The 23,505-nt window shown below is 47.8% G+C and overlaps 1 protein-coding gene across 5 annotated transcripts in view; it reads left to right on the top strand.

Annotated features, from left to right (window-relative positions):
• ABCD4 (ATP binding cassette subfamily D member 4) overlaps positions 1 to 23,505 on the top strand; it is a 33,331-nt gene that overhangs the window by 8,573 nt on the left and 1,253 nt on the right. For 2 of the 5 annotated variants that reach the window (XM_075194582.1, XM_075194580.1), the window contains 11 exons: positions 8,417 to 8,542; positions 8,751 to 8,801; positions 9,007 to 9,101; positions 9,186 to 9,307; positions 9,428 to 9,519; positions 9,589 to 9,678; positions 9,779 to 9,984; positions 11,855 to 11,946; positions 19,920 to 19,956; positions 22,668 to 22,717; positions 23,159 to 23,211. In XM_075194582.1, the coding sequence (XP_075050683.1) occupies positions 8,417 to 8,542; positions 8,751 to 8,801; positions 9,007 to 9,101; positions 9,186 to 9,307; positions 9,428 to 9,519; positions 9,589 to 9,678; positions 9,779 to 9,984; positions 11,855 to 11,946; positions 19,920 to 19,956; positions 22,668 to 22,717; positions 23,159 to 23,211 (1,014 nt within the window). Of the gene's footprint in view, positions 1 to 8,416; positions 8,543 to 8,750; positions 8,802 to 9,006; positions 9,102 to 9,185; positions 9,308 to 9,427; positions 9,520 to 9,588; positions 9,679 to 9,778; positions 9,985 to 11,854; positions 11,947 to 13,635; positions 13,892 to 19,919; positions 19,957 to 22,667; positions 22,718 to 23,158; positions 23,212 to 23,505 lie in introns of those variants that run through there. The other 3 variants (XM_075194581.1, XM_075194584.1, XM_075194583.1) reach the window with 3 other exon arrangements.

Here is a 23,505-nt window from a genome sequence, read left to right as displayed (position 1 = left end):
CTATCAGGTCAGTGTATTACACCTATCAGTGTACTGTCAGGTCAGTGTATTACTCCTATCGGTGTACTGTCAGGTCAGTGTATTACTCCTATCAGTGTACTGTCAGGTCAGTGTATTACACCTATCAGTGTACTGTCAGGTCAGTGTATTACTCCTATCAGTGTACTGTCAGGTCAGTGTATTACACCTACTAGTGTACTGTCAGGTCAGTGTATTACACCTATCAGTGTACTGTCAGGTCAGTGTATTACTCCTATCAGTGTACTGTCAGGTCAGTGTATTACACCTATCGGTGTACTGTCAGGTCAGTGTATTACACCTATCGGTGTACTGTCAGGTCAGTGTATTACTCCTATCAGTGTACTGTCAGGTCAGTGTATTACTCCTATCAGTGTACTGTCAGGTCAGTGTATTACTCCTATCAGTGTACTGTCAGGTCAGTGTATTACACCTATCAGTGTACTGTCAGGTCAGTGTATTACTCCTATCAGTGTACTGTCAGGTCAGTGTACTGTCAGGTCAGTGTATTACACCTATCAGTGTACTGTCAGGTCAGTGTATTACTCCTATCAGTGTACTGTCAGGTCAGTGTACTGTCAAGTCAGTGTATTACTCCTATCAGTGTACTGTCAGGTCAGTGTACTGTCAGGTCAGTGTATTACACCTATCAGTGTACTGTCAGGTCAGTGTATTACTCCTATCAGTGTACTGTCAGGTCAGTGTATTACACCTATCAGTGTACTGTCAGGTCAGTGTACTGTCAGGTCAGTGTATTACACCTATCAGTGTACTGTCAGGTCAGTGTATTACACCTATCAGTGTACTGTCAGGTCAGTGTATTACACCTATCAGTGTACTGTCAGGTCAGTGTATTACTCCTATCAGTGTACTGTCAGGTCAGTGTATTACACCTATCAGTGTACTGTCAGGTCAGTGTATTACACCTATCAGTGTACTGTCAGGTCAGTGTAATACTCCTATCAGTGTACTGTCAGGTCAGTGTATTACACCTATCAGTGTACTGTCAGGTCAGTGTATTACTCCTATCAGTGTACTGTCAGGTCAGTGTATTACTCCTATCAGTGTACTGTCAGGTCAGTGTATTACACCTATCAGTGTACTGTCAGGTCAGTGTATTACTCCTATCAGTGTACTGTCAGGTCAGTGTATTACACCTATCGGTGTACTGTCAGGTCAGTGTATTACTCCTATCGGTGTACTGTCAGGTCAGTGTATTACACCTATCGGTGTACTGTCAGGTCAGTGTATTACTCCTATCGGTGTACTGTCAGGTCAGTGTATTACACCTATCAGTGTACTGTCAGGTCAGTGTATTACTCCTATCAGTGTACTGTCAGGTCAGTGTATTACACCTATCGGTGTACTGTCAGGTCAGTGTATTACACCTATCAGTGTACTGTCAGGTCAGTGTATTACTCCTATCAGTGTACTGTCAGGTCAGTGTATTACACCTATCGGTGTACTGTCAGGTCAGTGTATTACACCTATCAGTGTACTGTCAGGTCAGTGTATTACTCCTATCAGTGTACTGTCAGGTCAGTGTATTACTCCTATCAGTGTACTGTCAGGTCAGTGTATTACACCTATCAGTGTACTGTCAGGTCAGTGTATTACTCCTATCAGTGTACTGTCAGGTCAGTGTATTACACCTATCAGTGTACTGTCAGGTCAGTGTATTACACCTATCAGTGTACTGTCAGGTCAGTGTATTACACCTATCAGTGTACTGTCAGGTCAGTGTATTACACCTATCAGTGTACTGTCAGGTCAGTGTATTACTCCTATCGGTGTACTGTCAGGTCAGTGTATTACACCTATCAGTGTACTGTCAGGTCAGTGTACTGTCAGGTCAGTGTATTACACCTATCAGTGTACTGTCAGGTCAGTGTACTGTCAGGTCAGTGTATTACACCTATCAGTGTACTGTCAGGTCAGTGTATTACACCTATCAGTGTACTGTCAGGTCAGTGTATTACACCTATCAGTGTACTGTCAGGTCAGTGTATTACACCTATCAGTGTACTGTCAGGTCAGTGTATTACTCCTATCAGTGTACTGTCAGGTCAGTGTATTACTCCTATCAGTGTACTGTCAGGTCAGTGTATTACTCCTATCAGTGTACTGTCAGGTCAGTGTATTACTCCTATCAGTGTACTGTCAGGTCAGTGTATTACTCCTATCAGTGTACTGTCAGGTCAGTGTATTACACCTATCAGTGTACTGTCAGGTCAGTGTATTACTCCCATCAGTGTACTGTCAGGTCAGTGTACTGTCAGGTCAGTGTATTACACCTATCAGTGTACTGTCAGGTCAGTGTATTACTCCTATCAGTGTACTGTCAGGTCAGTGTATTACACCTATCAGTGTACTGTCAGGTCAGTGTATTACTCCTATCAGTGTACTGTCAGGTCAGTGTACTGTCAGGTCAGTGTACTGTCAGGTCAGTGTATTACACCTATCAGTGTACTGTCAGGTCAGTGTATTACTCCTATCAGTGTACTGTCAGGTCAGTGTATTACACCTATCAGTGTACTGTCAGGTCAGTGTATTACTCCTATCAGTGTACTGTCAGGTCAGTGTATTACTCCTATCAGTGTACTGTCAGGTCAGTGTATTACACCTATCAGTGTACTGTCAGGTCAGTGTATTACTCCTATCAGTGTACTGTCAGGTCAGTGTAATACTCCTATCAGTGTACTGTCAGGTCAGTGTAATACTCCTATCAGTGTACTGTCAGGTCAGTGTAATACTCCTATCAGTGTACTGTCAGGTCAGTGTATTACACCTATCAGTGTACTGTCAGGTCAGTGTATTACTCCTATCAGTGTACTGTCAGGTCAGTGTACTGTCAGGTCAGTGTATTACACCTATCAGTGTACTGTCAGGTCAGTGTATTACACCTATCAGTGTACTGTCAGGTCAGTGTATTACACCTATCGGTGTACTGTCAGGTCAGTGTATTACTCCTATCAGTGTACTGTCAGGTCAGTGTACTGTCAGGTCAGTGTATTACTCCTATCAGTGTACTGTCAGGTCAGTGTATTACACCTATCAGTGTACTGTCAGGTCAGTGTATTACTCCTATCAGTGTACTGTCAGGTCAGTGTATTACTCCTATCAGTGTACTGTCAGGTCAGTGTATTACACCTATCAGTGTACTGTCAGGTCAGTGTATTACTCCTATCAGTGTACTGTCAGGTCAGTGTACTGTCAGGTCAGTGTACTGTCAGGTCAGTGTACTGTCAGGTCAGTGTACTGTCAGGTCAGTGTATTACACCTATCAGTGTACTGTCAGGTCAGTGTATTACACCTATCAGTGTACTGTCAGGTCAGTGTATTACACCTATCGGTGTACTGTCAGGTCAGTGTATTACTCCTATCAGTGTACTGTCAGGTCAGTGTACTGTCAGGTCAGTGTATTACTCCTATCAGTGTACTGTCAGGTCAGTGTATTACACCTATCAGTGTACTGTCAGGTCAGTGTATTACTCCTATCAGTGTACTGTCAGGTCAGTGTATTACTCCTATCAGTGTACTGTCAGGTCAGTGTATTACACCTATCAGTGTACTGTCAGGTCAGTGTATTACTCCTATCAGTGTACTGTCAGGTCAGTGTAATACTCCTATCAGTGTACTGTCAGGTCAGTGTAATACTCCTATCAGTGTACTGTCAGGTCAGTGTATTACACCTATCAGTGTACTGTCAGGTCAGTGTATTACACCTATCAGTGTACTGTCAGGTCAGTGTATTACACCTATCAGTGTACTGTCAGGTCAGTGTATTACTCCTATCAGTGTACTGTCAGGTCAGTGTACTGTCAGGTCAGTGTATTACACCTATCAGTGTACTGTCAGGTCAGTGTATTACTCCTATCAGTGTACTGTCAGGTCAGTGTATTACTCCTATCAGTGTACTGTCAGGTCAGTGTATTACTCCTATCAGTGTACTGTCAGGTCAGTGTATTACTCCTATCAGTGTACTGTCAGGTCAGTGTATTACACCTATCAGTGTACTGTCAGGTCAGTGTATTACACCTATCAGTGTACTGTCAGGTCAGTGTATTACTCCTATCGGTGTACTGTCAGGTCAGTGTATTACACCTATCGGTGTACTGTCAGGTCAGTGTATTACTCCTATCGGTGTACTGTCAGGTCAGTGTATTACACCTATCGGTGTACTGTCAGGTCAGTGTATTACTCCTATCAGTGTACTGTCAGGTCAGTGTATTACTCCTATCAGTGTACTGTCAGGTCAGTGTATTACTCCTATCAGTGTACTGTCAGGTCAGTGTATTACTCCTATCAGTGTACTGTCAGGTCAGTGTATTACTCCTATCAGTGTACTGTCAGGTCAGTGTATTACTCCTATCAGTGTACTGTCAGGTCAGTGTATTACACCTATCAGTGTACTGTCAGGTCAGTGTATTACTCCTATCAGTGTACTGTCAGGTCAGTGTACTGTCAGGTCAGTGTATTACACCTATCAGTGTACTGTCAGGTCAGTGTATTACTCCTATCAGTGTACTGTCAGGTCAGTGTATTACACCTATCAGTGTACTGTCAGGTCAGTGTATTACTCCTATCAGTGTACTGTCAGGTCAGTGTATTACTCCTATCAGTGTACTGTCAGGTCAGTGTATTACACCTATCAGTGTACTGTCAGGTCAGTGTATTACTCCTATCAGTGTACTGTCAGGTCAGTGTAATACTCCTATCAGTGTACTGTCAGGTCAGTGTAATACTCCTATCAGTGTACTGTCAGGTCAGTGTATTACACCTATCAGTGTACTGTCAGGTCAGTGTATTACTCCTATCAGTGTACTGTCAGGTCAGTGTACTGTCAGGTCAGTGTATTACACCTATCAGTGTACTGTCAGGTCAGTGTATTACTCCTATCAGTGTACTGTCAGGTCAGTGTATTACTCCTATCAGTGTACTGTCAGGTCAGTGTATTACTCCTATCAGTGTACTGTCAGGTCAGTGTATTACTCCTATCAGTGTACTGTCAGGTCAGTGTATTACACCTATCAGTGTACTGTCAGGTCAGTGTATTACTCCTATCAGTGTACTGTCAGGTCAGTGTATTACTCCTATCAGTGTACTGTCAGGTCAGTGTATTACACCTATCAGTGTACTGTCAGGTCAGTGTATTACTCCTATCAGTGTACTGTCAGGTCAGTGTAATACTCCTATCAGTGTACTGTCAGGTCAGTGTATTACTCCTATCAGTGTACTGTCAGGTCAGTGTATTACACCTATCAGTGTACTGTCAGGTCAGTGTATTACACCTATCAGTGTACTGTCAGGTCAGTGTATTACTCCTATCGGTGTACTGTCAGGTCAGTGTATTACACCTATCAGTGTACTGTCAGGTCAGTGTATTACTCCTATCAGTGTACTGTCAGGTCAGTGTAATACTCCTATCAGTGTACTGTCAGGTCAGTGTATTACTCCTATCAGTGTACTGTCAGGTCAGTGTATTACACCTATCAGTGTACTGTCAGGTCAGTGTATTACACCTATCAGTGTACTGTCAGGTCAGTGTATTACTCCTATCAGTGTACTGTCAGGTCAGTGTACTGTCAGGTCAGTGTATTACTCCTATCAGTGTACTGTCAGGTCAGTGTAATACTCCTATCAGTGTACTGTCAGGTCAGTGTATTACTCCTATCAGTGTACTGTCAGGTCAGTGTATTACACCTATCAGTGTACTGTCAGGTCAGTGTATTACACCTATCAGTGTACTGTCAGGTCAGTGTATTACACCTATCAGTGTACTGTTAGGTCAGTGTATTACACCTATCAGTGTACTGTCAGGTCAGTGTATTACACCTATCAGTGTACTGTCAGGTCAGTGTATTACTCCTATCAGTGTACTGTCAGGTCATTGTATTACTCCTATCGGTGTACTGTCAGGTCATTGTATTACACCTATCGGTGTACTGTCAGGTCAGTGTATTACACCTATCAGTGTACTGTCAGGTCAGTGTATTACTCCTATCGGTGTACTGTCAGGTCAGTGTATTACTCCTATCAGTGTACTGTCAGGTCAGTGTATTACACCTATCAGTGTACTGTCAGGTCAGTGTACTGTCAGGTCAGTGTATTACACCTATCAGTGTACTGTCAGGTCAGTGTATTACTCCTATCGGTGTACTGTCAGGTCAGTGTATTACACCTATCGGTGTACTGTCAGGTCAGTGTATTACACCTACCGGTGTACTGTCAGGTCAGTGTATTACACCTATCGGTGTACTGTCAGGTCAGTGTATTACACCTATCGGTGTACTGTCAGGTCAGTGTATTACACCTATCAGTGTACTGTCAGGTCAGTGTATTACACCTATCAGTGTTTTGTCAGGTCAGTGTATTACTCCTATCAGTGTACTGTCAGGTCAGTGTATTACACCTATCAGTGTACTGTAAGGTCAGTGTATTACACCTATCAGTGTACTGTCAGGTCAGTGTATTACTCCTATCAGTGTACTGTCAGGTCAGTGTATTACTCCTATCAGTGTACTGTCAGGTCAGTGTATTACTCCTATCAGTGTACTGTCAGGTCAGTGTATTACACCTATCAGTGTACTGTCAGGTCAGTGTATTACTCCTATCAGTGTACTGTCAGGTCAGTGTATTACTCCTATCGGTGTACTGTCAGGTCAGTGTATTACACCTATTAGTGTACTGTCAGGTCAGTGTATTACACCTATCAGTGTACTGTCGGGTAAGTGTATTACTCCTATCAGTGTACTGTCGGGTCAGTGTATTACACCTATCAGTGTACTGTCAGGTCAGTGTATTACTCCTATCAGTGTACTGTCAGGTCAGTGTATTACACCTATCAGTGTACTGTCAGGTCAGTGTATTACACCTATCGGTGTACTGTCAGGTCAGTGTATTACACCTATCAGTGTACTGTCAGGTCAGTGTATTACTCCTATCAGTGTACTGTCAGGTCAGTGTATTACACCTATCAGTGTACTGTCAGGTCAGTGTATTACTCCTATCAGTGTACTGTCAGGTCAGTGTATTACACCTATCAGTGTACTGTCAGGTCAGTGTATTACTCCTATCAGTGTACTGTCAGGTCAGTGTATTACACCTATCAGTGTACTGTCAGGTCAGTGTATTACTCCTATCAGTGTACTGTCAGGTCAGTGTATTACTCCTATCGGTGTACTGTCAGGTCAGTGTATTACACCTATCGGTGTACTGTGAGGTCAGTGTATTACTCCTATCAGTGTACTGTCAGGTCAGTGTACTGTCAGGTCAGTGTATTACTCCTATCAGTGTACTGTCAGGTCAGTGTATTACTCCTATCAGTGTACTGTCAGGTCAGTGTATTACACCTATCAGTGTATTGTCAGGTCAGTGTATTGTCAGGTCAGTGTATTGTCAGGTCAGTGTACTGTCAGGTCAGTGTACTGTCAGGTCAGTGTATTACTCCTATCAGTGTACTGTCAGGTCAGTGTATTACTCCTATCAGTGTACTGTCAGGTCAGTGTATTACTCCTATCAGTGTACTGTCAGGTCAGTGTATTACACCTATCAGTGTACTGTCAGGTCAGTGTATTACACCTATCAGTGTACTGTCAGGTCAGTGTATTACTCCTATCAGTGTACTGTCAGGTCAGTGTATTACTCCTATCAGTGTACTGTCAGGTCAGTGTATTACACCTATCAGTGTACTGTCAGGTCAGTGTATTACTCTTATCAGTGTACTGTCAGGTCAGTGTACTGTCAGGTCAGTGTATTACTCCTATTGGTGTACTGTCAGGTCAGTGTATTACTCCTATCAGTGTACTGTCAGGTCAGTGTATTACACCTATCAGTGTACTGTCAGGTCAGTGTATTACACCTATCAGTGTACTGTCAGGTCAGTGTATTACTCCTATCAGTGTACTGTCAGGTCAGTGTATTACTCCTATCAGTGTACTGTCAGGTCAGTGTATTACACCTATCAGTGTACTGTCAGGTCAGTGTATTACTCTTATCAGTGTACTGTCAGGTCAGTGTACTGTCAGGTCAGTGTATTACTCCTATCAGTGTACTGTCAGGTCAGTGTATTACTCCTATCAGTGTACTGTCAGGTCAGTGTATTACACCTATCAGTGTATTGTCAGGTCAGTGTATTGTCAGGTCAGTGTACTGTCAGGTCAGTGTACTGTCAGGTCAGTGTATTACTCCTATCAGTGTACTGTCAGGTCAGTGTATTACTCCTATCGGTGTACTGTCAGGTCAGTGTATTACTCCTATCAGTGTACTGTCAGGTCAGTGTATTACACCTATCGGTGTACTTGTCTGTATTACTCCTATGTGGTGATTTTATGTATACACTGAATTTGTCAGTGATTACAGGTGTATCCATATATCTCTTACATTGTTCCTCCTGCAGCACGGGATGGATGGGTCCAGTATCCATCTTCGGATACTTTGTCATTGGATCTTTACTGAACAAACTTCTGATGGGTCCCGTAATCCCCAAACTGGTCCAGCAGGAGAAGCTTGAGGGAGATTTCCGGTGAGTATATTCAGCCATATGTTGGGAGCAATGTGACCAATATCTCTATCTCCTGACACCGGATGTCTTACAGTAGTAGGTATCAGGGGGTATTATGTAGGTGCTGGACAGTGTCACACACACATAGATCAGCCATCTGACCATGGCCTTTGCTGCGCACTAGATTATGTTTTGCCCGGTATTAGAATGTGACTTTTCTCTCCTGCAGGTTCAAGCACGTACAGATCCGCGTAAATGCAGAAGCTGCAGCGTTCGCCAGGTGTGAATATCATCCGTATACCACGAGAGAGGAGCATTAGATGGTGTTGTAGTAATGAGACAAGTTTAGGGAAAGATAAACCACCATTCAAATCACAACACTACGTGTGGGAACGTCCTAGAAAGAGAAAAATTGCATCTTGTTTCCTTTATTAACTAATCCATATATTTCTGGAATTACTTCCATTTTATCTTATTTTCTGAAGGGCGGGCGCAGTGGAACTCGCGAGAAGTGAGCGCCAGCTGCAGGATCTTATTGTTGCGCAGAAGGAGTTGATGTACCAAGAACTATGGTTATATCGTGAGTATAATCTGGCGGGAGGTGCCGGCCTGTTTGATATTTGAGGTTTGTATCACTTACTGAAACGTTGTCTCTATTTGACAGTCGGAACAAACACTTTTGATTATCTGGGTGGTGTTCTGAGTTATATCGTCATTGCTGTCCCAATCTTTACTGGAGTCTACAGGGACTTGAGCTCAGCTGAACTCAGTGAACTGATTAGTAAGGTGATTATACTTCCTCCTATAATTTCTTCACACCCTATGATCACAGAACAACTTACCCCGACCCCTCTACTATCTCCACTGTGAAGGTCTCCGTCTGACCCCCGGATTTTTGCCCCTCAGAATGCTTTTGTTTCCATTTACCTGATCAGCTGCTTCAGTCAGATCATCGACCTGTCCAGCAGTCTCTGTGACGTGGCCGGATACACCCACCGGTGAGTGTTGTGGTCGGGGAGGGTGGCTCTGGTGGACGGGGATTGTGGTACTTACCAGTCTATTCGCAGCATTGCTGAGCTGGAGGAGGTGATGATGGATCTCATACGGGGACACAAAGAGTTTGAGAAGAACTCGTTTCCAGAGCCGGAGGATGAAGTGTAAGAATACAGACATTGTTTTTTTTCACTCTGTCTCTTCCAAATTGGGATCCTCATCTGAGCCCTATGAATCAGTCGGTTTCTGGTCTTTTATGGACAGGTCCACTGAGGATCAGACAAAGTCCTGCAATGCAGTGTTTGTCCTGGACAATGTGACTATTACAGCCCCGGGGTCAGAGTGCACACTTGTACGGGACCTGAGTGTGCACCTAAGTGAGGGCAGCAACCTTCTGATCACAGGAGAGACTGGCAGCGGGAAGTCCTCCATTCTCCGTGTTTTAGCCGGGCTGTGGAAGACCAAGCGTGGTATGACTTACACACATGTAATCTGCGTGTTCCTATCCTGTATTTCCTGTCCCCCAGTGGATGATTTTTCTCCTTCTTCCGCTTAAGGGTCAGAGCACTTACATTACCAGGGATGGTGCTGTGCCTGACATCAATATAAAAAGTGAAGCTGCTTGTTGGAAAAGTGCTTTGTGTAGTTCACATAACATCCAATAAATATCACCAAAACATAATACTTTTCTGTAAGCTCCATCCCTTTCCCTGGCCCCCTTCACATCCCCGACTCCCTCCACGTCACTGCCCCCCCCCCCCCCCACTTATCCCCTCCGGCCTCCTCCACGTCAATGCCCCCCCCCCTACCTTATCCCCTCCGGCCTCCTCCACGTCACTGCCCCCCCCTACCTTATCCCCTCCGGCCTCCTCCACGTCACTGCCCCCCCTTATCCCCTCCGGCCTCCTCCACGTCACTGCCCTCCCTTATTCCCTCAGGCCTCCTCCACGTCACTGCCCCCCCCCCCCCCCCGTATCCCCTCCGGCCTCCTCCACGTCACTGCCCCCCCCCCTTATCCCCTCCGGCCTCCTCCACGTCACTGCCCCCCCCCACACACTTATCCCCTCCGGCCTCCTCCACGTCACTGCCCCCCCCCCCCACTTATCCCCTCCGGCCTCCTCCACGTCACTGTCCCCCCACGCCCCTTATCCCCTCCGGCCTCCTCCACGTCACTGCCCCCCCCCCTTATCCCCTCCGGCCTCCTCCACGTCACTGCCCCCCCCCCTACATTATCCCCTCCGGCCTCCTCCACGTCACTGCCCCCCCCACCCCCCTTATCCCCTCCGGCCTCCTCCACGTCACTGCCCCCCCTTATCCCTTCAGGCCTCCTCCACGTCACTGCCCTCCCTTATTCCCTCAGGCCTCCTCCACGTCACTGCCCCCCCCCCACTTATCCCCTCCGGCCTCCTCCACGTCACTGCCCCCCCCCCCACTTATCCCCTCCGGCCTCCTCCACGTCACTGCCCCCCCCTTATCCCCTCCGGCCTCCTCCACGTCACTGCCTCCCCCCCCCCCACTTATCCCCTCCGGCCTCCTCCACGTCACTGCCCCCCCCCCTTATCCCCTCCGGCCTCCTCCACGTCACTGCCCCCCCCCCCCCCACTTATCCCCTCCGGCCTCCTCCACGTCACTGCCCCCCCCCCCACTTATCCCCTCCGGCCTCCTCCACGTCACTGCCCCCCCCCCCCTTATCCCCTCCGGCCTCCTCCACGTCACTGCCCCCCCCCCCCCACTTATCCCCTCCGGCCTCCTCCACGTCACTGCCCCCCCCCCCCACTTATCCCCTCCGGCCTCCTCCACGTCACTGCCCCCCCCCCCCCCCACTTATCCCCTCCGGCCTCCTCCACGTCACTGTCCCCCCACGCCCCTTATCCCCTCCGGCCTCCTCCACGTCACTGCCCCCCCCCTTATCCCCTCCGGCCTCCTCCATGTCACTGCCCCCCCCCCCCCCCCTTATCCCCTCCGGCTTCCTCCACGTCACTGCCCCCCCCTTATCCCCTCCGGCCTCCTCCACGTCACTGCCCCCCCCCTACCTTATCCCCTCCGGCCTCCTCCACGTCACTGCCCCCCCCTTATCCCCTCCGGCCTCCTCCACGTCACTGCCCCCCCTTATCCCCTCCGGCCTCCTCCACGTCACTGCCCCCACCAGTCTCCTTTGCGCCATTTACCCTTTTTCTACTTCACTAAATTCTAATTCTTCCTTTCACTACCCCATATTGTGATCTCATGTGCCCACCCATTGTTTGGTGACCCCTCCCCGCTTTTGACCCTGCCCGTTTGTTGTTTCCTCATATTCTTCCTCCCTCTGGATTTTTCTCACAAGGTGATTTATCTCCTTAGGTCGGATTTCTCTTTACACTCCCTTTGGGCCTCACGGTGTTATGTTTCTGCCCCAGAAGCCATTCTTAAGTGACGGAAGCTTGAGGGAACAGGTGAGTTTCCTCCAGTAATAGTGGCTGATACATTGAATTTGTGTACTGGGTGCAGAATATGTAACAGTTGCCAGTGCTGTTCTCCTCATTGTACACAGTAATGGTTGTAATTGGGTGATTGTCCCCAAAATAATCTGCTCACTAAATTAGACAATGCTGTATAAAGTGATTTTTAATGTATTACTATAATGTGTTATTTTATCATTACTAGAACAGTCCCCACAGCTAGTGGACACTGAGGGTAACACATACATTGCTTTAATAAATTTGCTTTTAACAAAGAATTCACAACTGATTAATAAATATATTTGTAACATGAATGTCAGATTAGATATAAGCTTGTATGATCATTGGCAACACACATCATAAACGTGCTCTATTGGCTGACAATGTACTAGTGACCTGGTTACCAGCCCTACGCTTCATCCTTCAGGAATATGGCAGGATGGATCTCCTATGTCACCCTGTCTGTTGTGTTGCCACCGTCCTCTTTATTTATCCCAAATTGCGCCCCTCTAACCGCAGTAGGAGGGGCCTGCTGCCACCACTTGTCTCCTTCTGGGTAACTCTCGCTGCTGGGGTACCCCCTCACTAGGCACCTGGACTGGTACCCCTGACCTCTTACCATCAGATCAGGGTGCTGTGGATGGTTCCCCCTGGCCTATCACAGTGACCAGAGCTGCAGGTAGCGGGCAGAGCGTTGGTACTAGACACTGGGTGCCATCCTCAGAACAACCGGATAACGGATTAGATTGATCTGTAGGTCACAGGAATCACAGCAGGATCTTGAAGCAGTGATGTTTATTAGCTGAAGTAGCTTTTATAAAGGCAGTTACACTAGTTTGTGGTACTAGTGATCTACAGAAAGTACAGGTGGTATAATGATACATTACATGGTCTAACAGTGCTCTAGACACATACCCGGCCTCCTCCCTCCTTAACCAATCCAGGTGCTTCATGCAACCGCACATAAATCAACCTGGACGGGTTTAACACCTTTTACATTGAATGTTTACCATCAGGATATAATATTATCTAATCCTGATCTTTCACCATCTGTGTTGTCTCGCGTTACTGACGGTCTTTCTGCCATTTCATCTTGGATGTCTTCTTGGCAACTCAAACTCAGTCTTTCAAAAACTGAATTAATAATATTCCCACCCAAAAACAGAAGCTTCCTGCCTGACATTTCTATTTCTGTTGATAACATGACCATAAATCCCACCCCGCAAGCTCGTTGCCTAGGTGTAATCCTTGATTCATAACTGTCGTTTATTCCCCACATCAACTCTATATCTAAATCATGTTACATACACCTAAAGAACATTTCCAGAATACGCACATATCTGACACAAGACACCGCAAAAATCTTAATTCATACACTCATCATCTCCCTATCGACTATTGCAATTCCCTCCTTACTGGTCTTCCCAAAGTCAGACTTGAACCCCTACAATCTGTTTTGCACGCTGCGGCTAGATTGATTTTCCTTACAAACCGTTATTCCTCTGCTGAGCCACTCTGTCAGTCTCTACATTGGTTGCCTGTGTTTCAACTAATCCAATATAAATTGCACCAACATACATCTCCTCACTGGTCTCAAAATATCTCCTCATTCGACACCTCCGTTCTGCACAAAATCTGCGTCTCTCTTCCAATCTCATCACATCCTCCCATTCCCGGTTACAGGACTTTTTCCGGGCTGCACCTACTTTGTGGAATTCCCTCCCTCGCACAGTAAGTCTTTCCTCTGGTCTCCAAACCTTCAAGCGTTCTCTGAAAACCCACCTCTTCAGACAAGCTTATGATATTCCTCAACCAACATCTTAATCTCCCTAGATTACCCTATTACCACCCTCTACACAGCTAACACAAGACAACAACCCTCTGACCAACATTGCTGTGTGACTGATCACACAGCCCACTCAATACTTTTACCTTTGCATTCTAGCTGGTTCAGTGTGCAATATGATGTAGCACACGCCCTTGTGTTTCTAACTCCCATTGTCCTATAGATTGTAAGCTTGCGAGCAGGGTCCTCTTACCTCTCTGTCTGTATGTATTACCTAGTATTGTCTTATTAATGTTTGTTCCCAATTGTAAAGCGCTACAGAATCTGCTGGCGCTATATAAATGAATGTTGATGATGAATCTTGCATTAAACACAATTTAACCTACAAAACTCACAATTCTGTGATATCCTAAATTACTTGTATATTGAATCTACATTGCTCAGACAGGTTCTAAGATACAGGAAGAAAACCTACACAGGACTGAAAGGGAACGGCCTCCTGCTGTGTTGGTCACTTCACAGGAAAAAACTTAATTAGCATGATTAGTCTGCCTTCAGAGGTTACAAAGCGAATTTCCTCCAACATTTCCCTATTGTATCAGAAATCAGTACATTTCTAATACAATCATATAACACAGTATCAAGAATATGTACATTTGCAATGATGTACAGAGGTGCCTTGCACCCCTAATTAAAATAAATATCTAATATTCAATATTATATATCAAATATTATTTGTACGTGATCCAACCACAGTGTCCTATTATAAACTTAATAAATCCGAAGTCTTGGCTATTAAAGCCCTGCAAGCCCTCTTTAATTACTTAGGGCGGCGGTTCCCAAAGTGTGCGCAGCGGCTCCCAGGGGTGCCGCGGCGCTGTCACTGGGGTGCCGTGAGCCAGCTTTAGGAAAAAACAAAGAGCACATAAACTTACCAATCCGCGCAGCGCCAGGACCCAGCAGACTCCTCTCTCCCGCAGCTGTCACTGAATATCGACAGCGTGAGAGGGGCAGTGGAGGGGGGACACAGCGTGAGGGGCAGTGGAGGGGGGACACAGCCTGAGAGGGGCAGTGGAGGGGGACACAGCCTGAGAGGGGCAGAGGAGGGGGACAGCGTGAGAGAGGACAGAGGAGGGAGACATCGTGAGAGAGGGCAGAGGAGGGGGGACAACGTGACAGAGAGCAGAGGAGGGGGGACAGCGTGACAGAGAGCAGAGGAGGGGGGACAGCGTGACAGAGGGGGCATTGTGTCTGGATGCAGAGGGGGCATTGTGTCTGGATGCAGAGGGGGCAGAGTATCTGGATGCAGAGGGGGCAGTGTGTCTGGATGCAGAGGGGGCAGTGTGCCTGAGGGCAGAGTGTCTGGATGCAGAGGGGGCAGAGTATCTGGATGCAGAGGGGGCAGTGTGTCTGGATGCAGAGGGGGCAGTGTGCCTGAGGGCAGAGTGTCTGGATGCAGAGGGGGCAGTGTGCCTGAGGGCAGAGTGTCTGGATGCAGAGGGGGCAGTGTGTCTGGATGCAGAGGGGGCAGAGTGTCTGGATGCAGAGGGGGCAGTGTGTCTGGATGCAGAGGGGGCAGTGTGTCTGGATGCAGAGGGGGCAGAGTGTCTGGATGCAGAGGGGGCAGAGTGTCTGGATGCAGAGGGGGCAGTGTGTCTGGATGCAGAGGGGGCAGTGTGTCTGGATGCAGAGGGGGCAGAGTGTCTGGATGCAGAGGGGGCATTGTGTCTGGATGCAGAGGGGGCAGAGTGTCTGGATGCAGAGGGGGCAGAGTGTCTGGATGCAGAGGGGGCAGTGTGCCTGAGGGCAGAGTGTCTGGATGCAGAGGTGGCATTTTTACATACAACTAAATAAGTATTTCTGTCCTGACCTAAATACTTATTAAATTTTTTTGACCCAACTACTTCTAAAACAGGACTGCTCAATAATTATTGTGGAGGGGTGCCTTGAAAAAATTTGGAGACTCTAAGGGTGCAGCGAACTGCAAAAGTTTGGGAACCACTGACTTAGGGGTTTGCATATGCAGAAACCCCTCAGACATAATTAATAGTAATTACTCTGTCCTTTTACACCACTTCACATCTCTCACAACAATGTGGGCTAGTTTCGCGATCTTGTGGTTAGGTAGAGTAGCAGCAGTGAAAATGATGCTTCCCAAAATTTTGTACCTCTTTTGATCCATTCCTTACTTAGTTCCCCACCAAATTCTTAAGTTTTATGTTGTATCATTTACCTTCATTTGTAGGCAAGTGCCCTAGATTAGCAAACAGAGTAAATGGCTTGATCTAAGATGAAAGACGGACTAGCGGCACCTAATCTAAATTGTATCAAATTGCCTGCCTTTTGGTTCAGATCTGGTACTGGCCCACCCAAACCATGAGTAACCATTGAGAGACATGTATCCCACTCTTGTCCTCTAGACGATCTTATATGGGTGGATATAAAACAAATGCCTTTGGCAGCCGCTCCATTAAGAACCATATGGAACTCACGGCCTGGGATGAAATGTTACCGCTAACTAATGATTTTACTCTCCCACCTTCTCATCTTTCGATTGATCCCAAACTTACAACTATCATTTTGGCACAATCAGGGTGTGATTAAGATTCATAACCTACTGGAGGGTAAGGCTCTGATTTACTTTGTGAACAGTGTAATATCCCTACCCAAATGTTTACAATTCAGACACTGGATTTAATCTCAGGACTTCTTCCTGTCCGTTCTGATGAAACCTCCTCCTTCCATTAGTCTACGCTTATCACCACGTACCCTCTCTAGAAGCACATTGGATCTCCAAATGTCCTTGATGGAGGAGGCCTGTGACTGTATTTTCTAAAATGTTTTGAAGATGTCCAAATGCATCAATCGTTCGGAAACTTAAGTATAGAATGTATCTGACACCTGAATTCTGCCTAATGTTTCTAAATTTTGTTGGAGTCTTTATCATATTTTCTGGAGCTATCCAAAGATACAAAACCTGTGGCCTGAAATCTTTGTCGTAATTCATCATGTTGTGAATGTGCCATTAACTCTTTTACACACCTCCAGCATCATAAGAGATGTTATGGGACATATTCTTATCGCAATTGTCCAATACAGGACATCTGCGACCCCTCCTTCTATTTCTGTGATCATTGCCAAAGACTTATGCCACGGAGACCATGGGTGTCCAATACACGTCTTCAGCTTCTTCTCCCCTGATTAAATGGCCCATCCGTGCTCTCTGATGTACTTTTATTGTAACTTACAGCTCATTTCCCCCAGTTGTGGTCTTCTGCTCCTTTCTTTGTTTCCTGTTTTTGTTATTATCTTGCAAAAATTCAATAAAAATTTATTGTAATATTGTAATTTATTGTAATTTATAGAAATATACTATATACATTATAGCACTGCTATATTAGGTTAAATGTGATTCACCTGATACATTGCTACAACATTGGACCGTTGATTAATGACTGAAATATATTAGCCCTTGGGCCAGGTCAGGCAGGGGTTACTCTGACTCCCCTTGCTAGGCACTAATTTGGTGGAAAGGGATGTCCCTTGGGAAAGCGGACATTTTTTTGGTGGGTGGGGGGTATGTTCCTTCATAAGGTGACCCTTAGACCTCCTTGACATACTCTTTCACTGTGATTGATGCATGCCAGAAGAAGCGGTCCTGTTCAGCCTTCTCTCCCTCCATACTAACCGGTGTCATGAGTAGGGTGAGTGATGTTAACTGTTTATTGGACTTAGGTCTGCTACACAGGTTCACTTTCTTTGTATTGATAAGTGTTTTGTTTGTGGTTTACTTTATTATCTGCCTTTCTGCTAAGTCTGGTAAGGGGAGTCCTTCCAGAGCTAAGGCTGTAAAAATGACATCAGTAAAAATGTTTATGTTTTGCAAGTGCCATGTTAAGTTACCTTTGGGGCAGTCAGGCACAGAGGTCCTATGCACAGCCTGAGGTTCTGTTGCTGTGCGTGTCTGAGATCCCGGGTACTGATATGGATGAGCCCATCTGGGCTAAATCTTTAGCCAGTGCTATTGCTGAGATTGCTCGACTCTCCTGTACTCTGGAGAGGAGTCCTTCCCGGGCCAGATTTCCGGTAAGAGATCGGCACAGAGGGGGTAGACAAGCCTGGGGTCCCAAACGCCCAGGGGCTAGGCTCCCTGACAAATCCTCAGCATGGCGGACATTCTGCCCAAATAGAATCTTCTGTGATGGGAGCCTGTTTGCTTCTTTTCCTGGACCAGTGGATGGAGTCCACCACGGATGCCTAGGTAAGAGGGATTGTGGCAGAGGGATACATTATAGACCTCCTCGGACCCACAGCCAGAAGATTTTTCACTACAGGCTGCCCGCAGACAAGACCAAGCGCCTTGCCATGCGAGGGACTTTTCAGGCTCCAATTGGCTCAGGAGTGGTTCTCCTGTCCCGGATCATCAAAGAACTTTGTTTTTATTCAAACCTTTTTCTGGTCCAGAAACCAGACGGTTCATTCAGGCACATATTGAATCTGAAGGCGCTGAAGACCCAGTTCTGGATGGACAGATTAAAGATGGAGTCTCTATGATCAGTGGTGAACGGCATGGAAAGAAACAAGTATATGGTGTCCTTGGATCACAAGGATGTATATCTTCACGTGTCTATTTGGGAAGGACATCATTGCCTTCTTAGGTTTGCCATTTACTCTCACTACTTTCAATTTCGGGCGCTTCCCTTTGGGCTGGCTACAGCCCCAAGGGTTTTTGCCAAAATTATGGCCGTCATGGCAGCACTGTTATGGACCAGGGGAAAAAAGGTTATTCCCCATTTGGATGACCTTTTAATAAAGGCAGATTCAACAGCCATTCTCCACGCTCACGCGCTTGAAACTAATCAGACTTTAGAATCCCATGGATGGATTCTAAATCTCCAAAATTCCAATTTAATTCCGTCTCAATGGATGATTTTTTTGGACCTATGTTTCGACACCCTGAAACAAAAGGATGTTCTTACCAGTGGACAAGGTCTCATCGTTACAAACTATAGTATGGTTTAGTTCACAGACAGACGTCCATTCTTTTCTGCATGAAAGTCATAGGTAGAATGGTGTCAACGTTCGAGACGATCCCATTTGCTCAATTTCATGCCAGGCGGTTTCAGTTGGAGCTGCTCTCCAAGGGGAACAAGTCACACCTTTGCCTGTCCAGCCAGGTCATATTGGTAGACCGTTTTTCTTTTAGCTATTTCAACGGGGAGAATTGGCAGCCTTGTCTCTTCTGATTTTTCATAAAGATAGGTCGGTCCTTCGGACCAGACCCTCATGTCAGCCTAAGGTGATTTCAAAGTTTCACCTTAACCAGGACATAGTTATTCCAGCTTTGGTCCACAATAAGTCTCCAGAGGAAGAAAATTCTCTTCAGTATCTGGATGTGGTAAGAGTGTGGACCTTTGTCCAAAGGACCAAGGGTATTTGCAAGACAGAAAGCCTTTTGGTCCTATAGGAGGCCCATAAGAAGGGTTAACCAGCATCCAAGGGTATCTATTGCAAGATGGATCACGTCAGTAATCCATCAGGGGGGCAGGGCTTCCTGTTCCAGAGATTGTCCAGGTCGGTGGGGGCCTCTTGGGCAGCTGTGTCAGGTTGCCACCTGGTCCTCAATTGACACATTTACCTGATTGTACAGGTTTAATGTGTTTGCATCTAAGGATGCCAGTTTCGGGAGGAAGGTGCTTTGCATCGCCTCTTCGAAACGTAAATTCCTCCCGTAAATATAGCTTGGGGATGTCCCCAATATCCGGGGTCACCCAATAGGAGGACAGAGAAAACTAGAGTTAAATACTTGCTTTAAATCATTTTCTCTTACTCCATTGGAGGACATTGGACACCTCCTCTTTGGTCTCCTCTCCTTATCTTTATGTTACTCTGTTCTGCGGGGCTTAGTTAGAAGATAACCGATTCGGATCTGACAGCTGGGGTGTATGGAGGAGGAAGGAGAGGAGCTGCCCTCGCTCTTATACTTCACTGAATACCCCAATGTCCAGTGTCCCCCAATGGAGTAAGAGAAAAGGAGTTAACGTAAGTATAAAATCTAGTTTTTTAGTATTGTGAAATATTGGTTAATACCATGTTATTAAATAGATTGTAGGAAGAAATTGTGGAATTCTTTAGGAAAAGATGTTTGTGAATTCTCTTCAACAAATGTTTTTTGTTTTAGGTCATTTACCCGTTGAAAGAGATTTATCCAAATTCTGGTAAGAGATATCTCTGTGGCTACTGACCTTTGTTACCCAGACACACATCTCCTTGCTCCATCTCACACCATCTTTTTACTTTCTGAATGTCTGTCTGCCATGGACCTGGAAACAACGTCCCGTCCCTGGGCTTGAAGCACTTGTGCCCACAGTCTAGACTAAAGCCGGCTTGTAAATGTCGTCATTGCCCAACTAGACCTCACATGGTAGTACTGCTGTCCCTCATAGTGTTTGTATTGCCGTATGTTATGTGAATGAATGTCCACTTGCACCAAGGTTCATAAAACAACCCCCCCCCCCCGACGCTTAATAATGGTCTGACTCTCCTGACCAGTTACTCAGGACTGCTGGGTAGTGGAGAGAGACGCTGGGCCCACAGGACACCCGGTCGATGGAGTCTTACCTGTCACCCGAACAAGCAGGATTTCAGTAATAATTATGTTTATTGGCTCGTATAGCTTTATAAGACCTGTCCCTTTAATTGCACAAGGTGTGACAACTATCATAGGTTACCAACAATCCCTGTAACCAATCAGTCACTTCCACACTGGATCATCAGAGGAGCCCCCCGAACACCTTCATGTATTTCATACTACCGTTATATGTATAGATGGTGCGGGTGACAAGCGCCCGTAGATAGTGAATGTTGGGGTGACGTGCAATCGTATATGGTGAATGTGCGGGTGACGAGCGGCCGTAGATGGTGAATGTGCGGGTGACGAGCGGCCGTAGATGGTGAATGTGCGGGTGACGCGCGGCCGTATATGGTGAATGTGCGGGTGACGCGCGGCCGTAGATGGTGAATGTGCGGGTGACGCGCGGCCGTAGATGGTGAATGTGCGGGTGACGCGCGGCCGTAGATGGTGAATGTGCGGGTGACGCGCGCCCGTAGATGGTGAATGTGCGGGTGACGTGCGCCCGTAGATGGTGAATGTGCGGGTGACGCGCGGCCGTATATGGTGAATGTGCGGGTGACGAGCGGCCGTAGATGGTGAATGTGCGGGTGACGAGCGGCCGTAGATGGTGAATGTGCGGGTGACGCGCGGCCGTAGATGGTGAATGTGCGGGGTGACGAGCGGCCGTAGATGGTGAATGTGCGGGTGACGCGCGGCCGTATATGGTGAATGTGCGGGTGACGCGCGGCCGTAGATGGTGAATGTGCGGGTGACGCGCGGCCGTAGATGGTGAATGTGCGGGTGACGAGCGGCCGTAGATGGTGAATGTGCGGGTGACGCGCGGCCGTAGATGGTGAATGTGCGGGTGACGCGCGGCCGTAGATGGTGAATGTGCGGGTGACGCGCGGCCCTAGATGGTGAATGTGCTGGTGACGCGCGGCCGTAGATGGTGAATGTGCGGGTGAGGCGCGGCCGTAGATGGTGAATGTGCGGGTGAGGCGCGGCCGTAGATGGTGAATGTGCTGGTGACGCGCGGCCGTAGATGGTGAATGTGCTGGTGACGCGCGGCCGTAGATGGTGAATGTGCTGGTGACGCGCGGCCGTAGATGGTGAATGTGCGGGTGAGGCGCGGCCGTAGATGGTGAATGTGCTGGTGACGCGCGGCCGTAGATGGTGAATGTGCGGGTGAGGCGCGGCCGTAGATGGTGAATGTGCTGGTGACGCGCGGCCGTAGATGGTGAATGTGCCGGTGACGCGCGGCCGTAGATGGTGAATGTGCGGGTGACGCGCGGCCGTAGATGGTGAATGTGCGGGTGACGCGCGGCCGTAGATGGTGAATGTGCCGGTGACGCGCGGCCGTAGATGGTGAATGTGCCGGTGACGCGCGGCCGTAGATGGTGAATGTGCCGGTGACGCGCGGCCGTAGATTGTGAATGTGCCGGTGACGCGCGGCCGTAGATTGTGAATGTGCCGGTGACGCGCGGCCGTAGATGGTGAATGTGCCGGTGACGCGCGGCCGTAGATTGTGAATGTGCCGGTGACGCGCGGCCGTAGATTGTGAATGCGCGGGTGACGCGCGGCCGTAGATGGTGAATGTGCGGGTGACGCGCGGCCGTAGATTGTGAATGTGCCGGTGACGCGCGGCCGTAGATTGTGAATGTGCGGGTGACGAGCGGCCGTAGATGGTGAATGTGCTGGTGACGCGCGGCCGTACATGGTGAATGTGCGGGTGACGCGCGGCCGTACATGGTGAATGTGCGGGTGACGAGCGCCCGTAGATGGTGAATGTGCGGGTGACGCGCGGCCGTAGATGGTGAATGTGCGGGTGACGCGCGGCCCTAGATGGTGAATGTGCTGGTGACGCGCGGCCCTAGATGGTGAATGTGCGGGTGACGCGCGGCCCTAGATGGTGAATGTGCGGGTGACGCGCGGCCGTACATGGTGAATGTGCGGGTGACGCGCGGCCGTACATGGTGAATGTGCGGGTGACGCGCGGCCGTAGATGGTGAATGTGCGGGTGACGCGCGGCCCTAGATGGTGAATGTGCGGGTGACGCGCGGCCCTAGATGGTGAATGTGCTGGTGACGCGCGGCCCTAGATGGTGAATGTGCGGGTGACGCGCGGCAGTAGATGGTGAATGTGCGGGTGACGCGCGGCCGTAGATGGTGAATGTGCGGGTGAGGCGCGGCCGTAGATTGTGAATGTGCCGGTGACGCGCGGCCGTAGATGGTGAATGTGCCGGTGATGTCTCTCTATAGACAGTAAAGATACAGGTGATGTCAGAGGACCGCAGCTCAGTTCTCTTTCTCCTCGCAGGTGGAGTTGATGATGACAGGATCCTGAGATCATTGGATATGTCGGGACTGGTAAGATGTGGAAAACGCCTTTAATCTCTTCACTCCTCACGTGTTTTCCACAGACCTCTCAACCCTGTCACGTGTGTATTGCATGTGTTTTCCATATGCTTCTTAATTCCCACACGTGTAATCTACATGTTCTCCATATACATCTCAATCTTCACATCCCTCATGTGTTACTTCACTTGTTCACCCTCAGCACTCAATGTATGCTGCACCCCTATATTCCTCTCATCTCATATAGCCTTCTTGTATTTACGAAATGTATATAGAGGCACTGGTCACATAACTGTGTTATATAGAGGTCTGGGTCACATTATAACTAGTATATAGAGGCACTGGTCACATTATAACTGTGATATATAGAGGCACTGGTCACATTATAACAGTGATATATAGAGGCACGTCTCTCCATGGAGGTGTTTGAGAGCTTTTTTTTTTTTCCTCCAGACATCTTTGGTAAACAGGACGCGGGGGCTGGACCACAAGGTGGAGTGGAACTGGTAAGGCGTCTGTGTTGTAAGTGTGTGACAGTGCGTGTTCTACATGTGTGACAGTGCGTGTTCTACATGTGTGACGGTGCGTGTTGTACGTGCGTGACGGTGCGTGACGGTGCGTGTTGTACGTGCGTGACGGTGCGTGTTGTACGTGCGTGACGGTGCGTGTTGTACGTGCGTGACGGTGCGTGTTGTACGTGCGTGACGGTGCGTGTTGTACGTGCGTGACGGTGCGTGTTGTACGTGCGTGACGGTGCGTGTTGTACGTGCGTGACGGTGCGTGTTGTACGTGCGTGACGG

The sequence above is a fragment of the Mixophyes fleayi genome, unplaced genomic scaffold, assembly GCF_038048845.1.
Source record: "Mixophyes fleayi isolate aMixFle1 unplaced genomic scaffold, aMixFle1.hap1 Scaffold_65, whole genome shotgun sequence".
Taxonomy (NCBI): domain Eukaryota; kingdom Metazoa; phylum Chordata; class Amphibia; order Anura; family Limnodynastidae; genus Mixophyes; species Mixophyes fleayi.
This window is presented reverse-complemented; position numbering and strand designations above follow the sequence as displayed.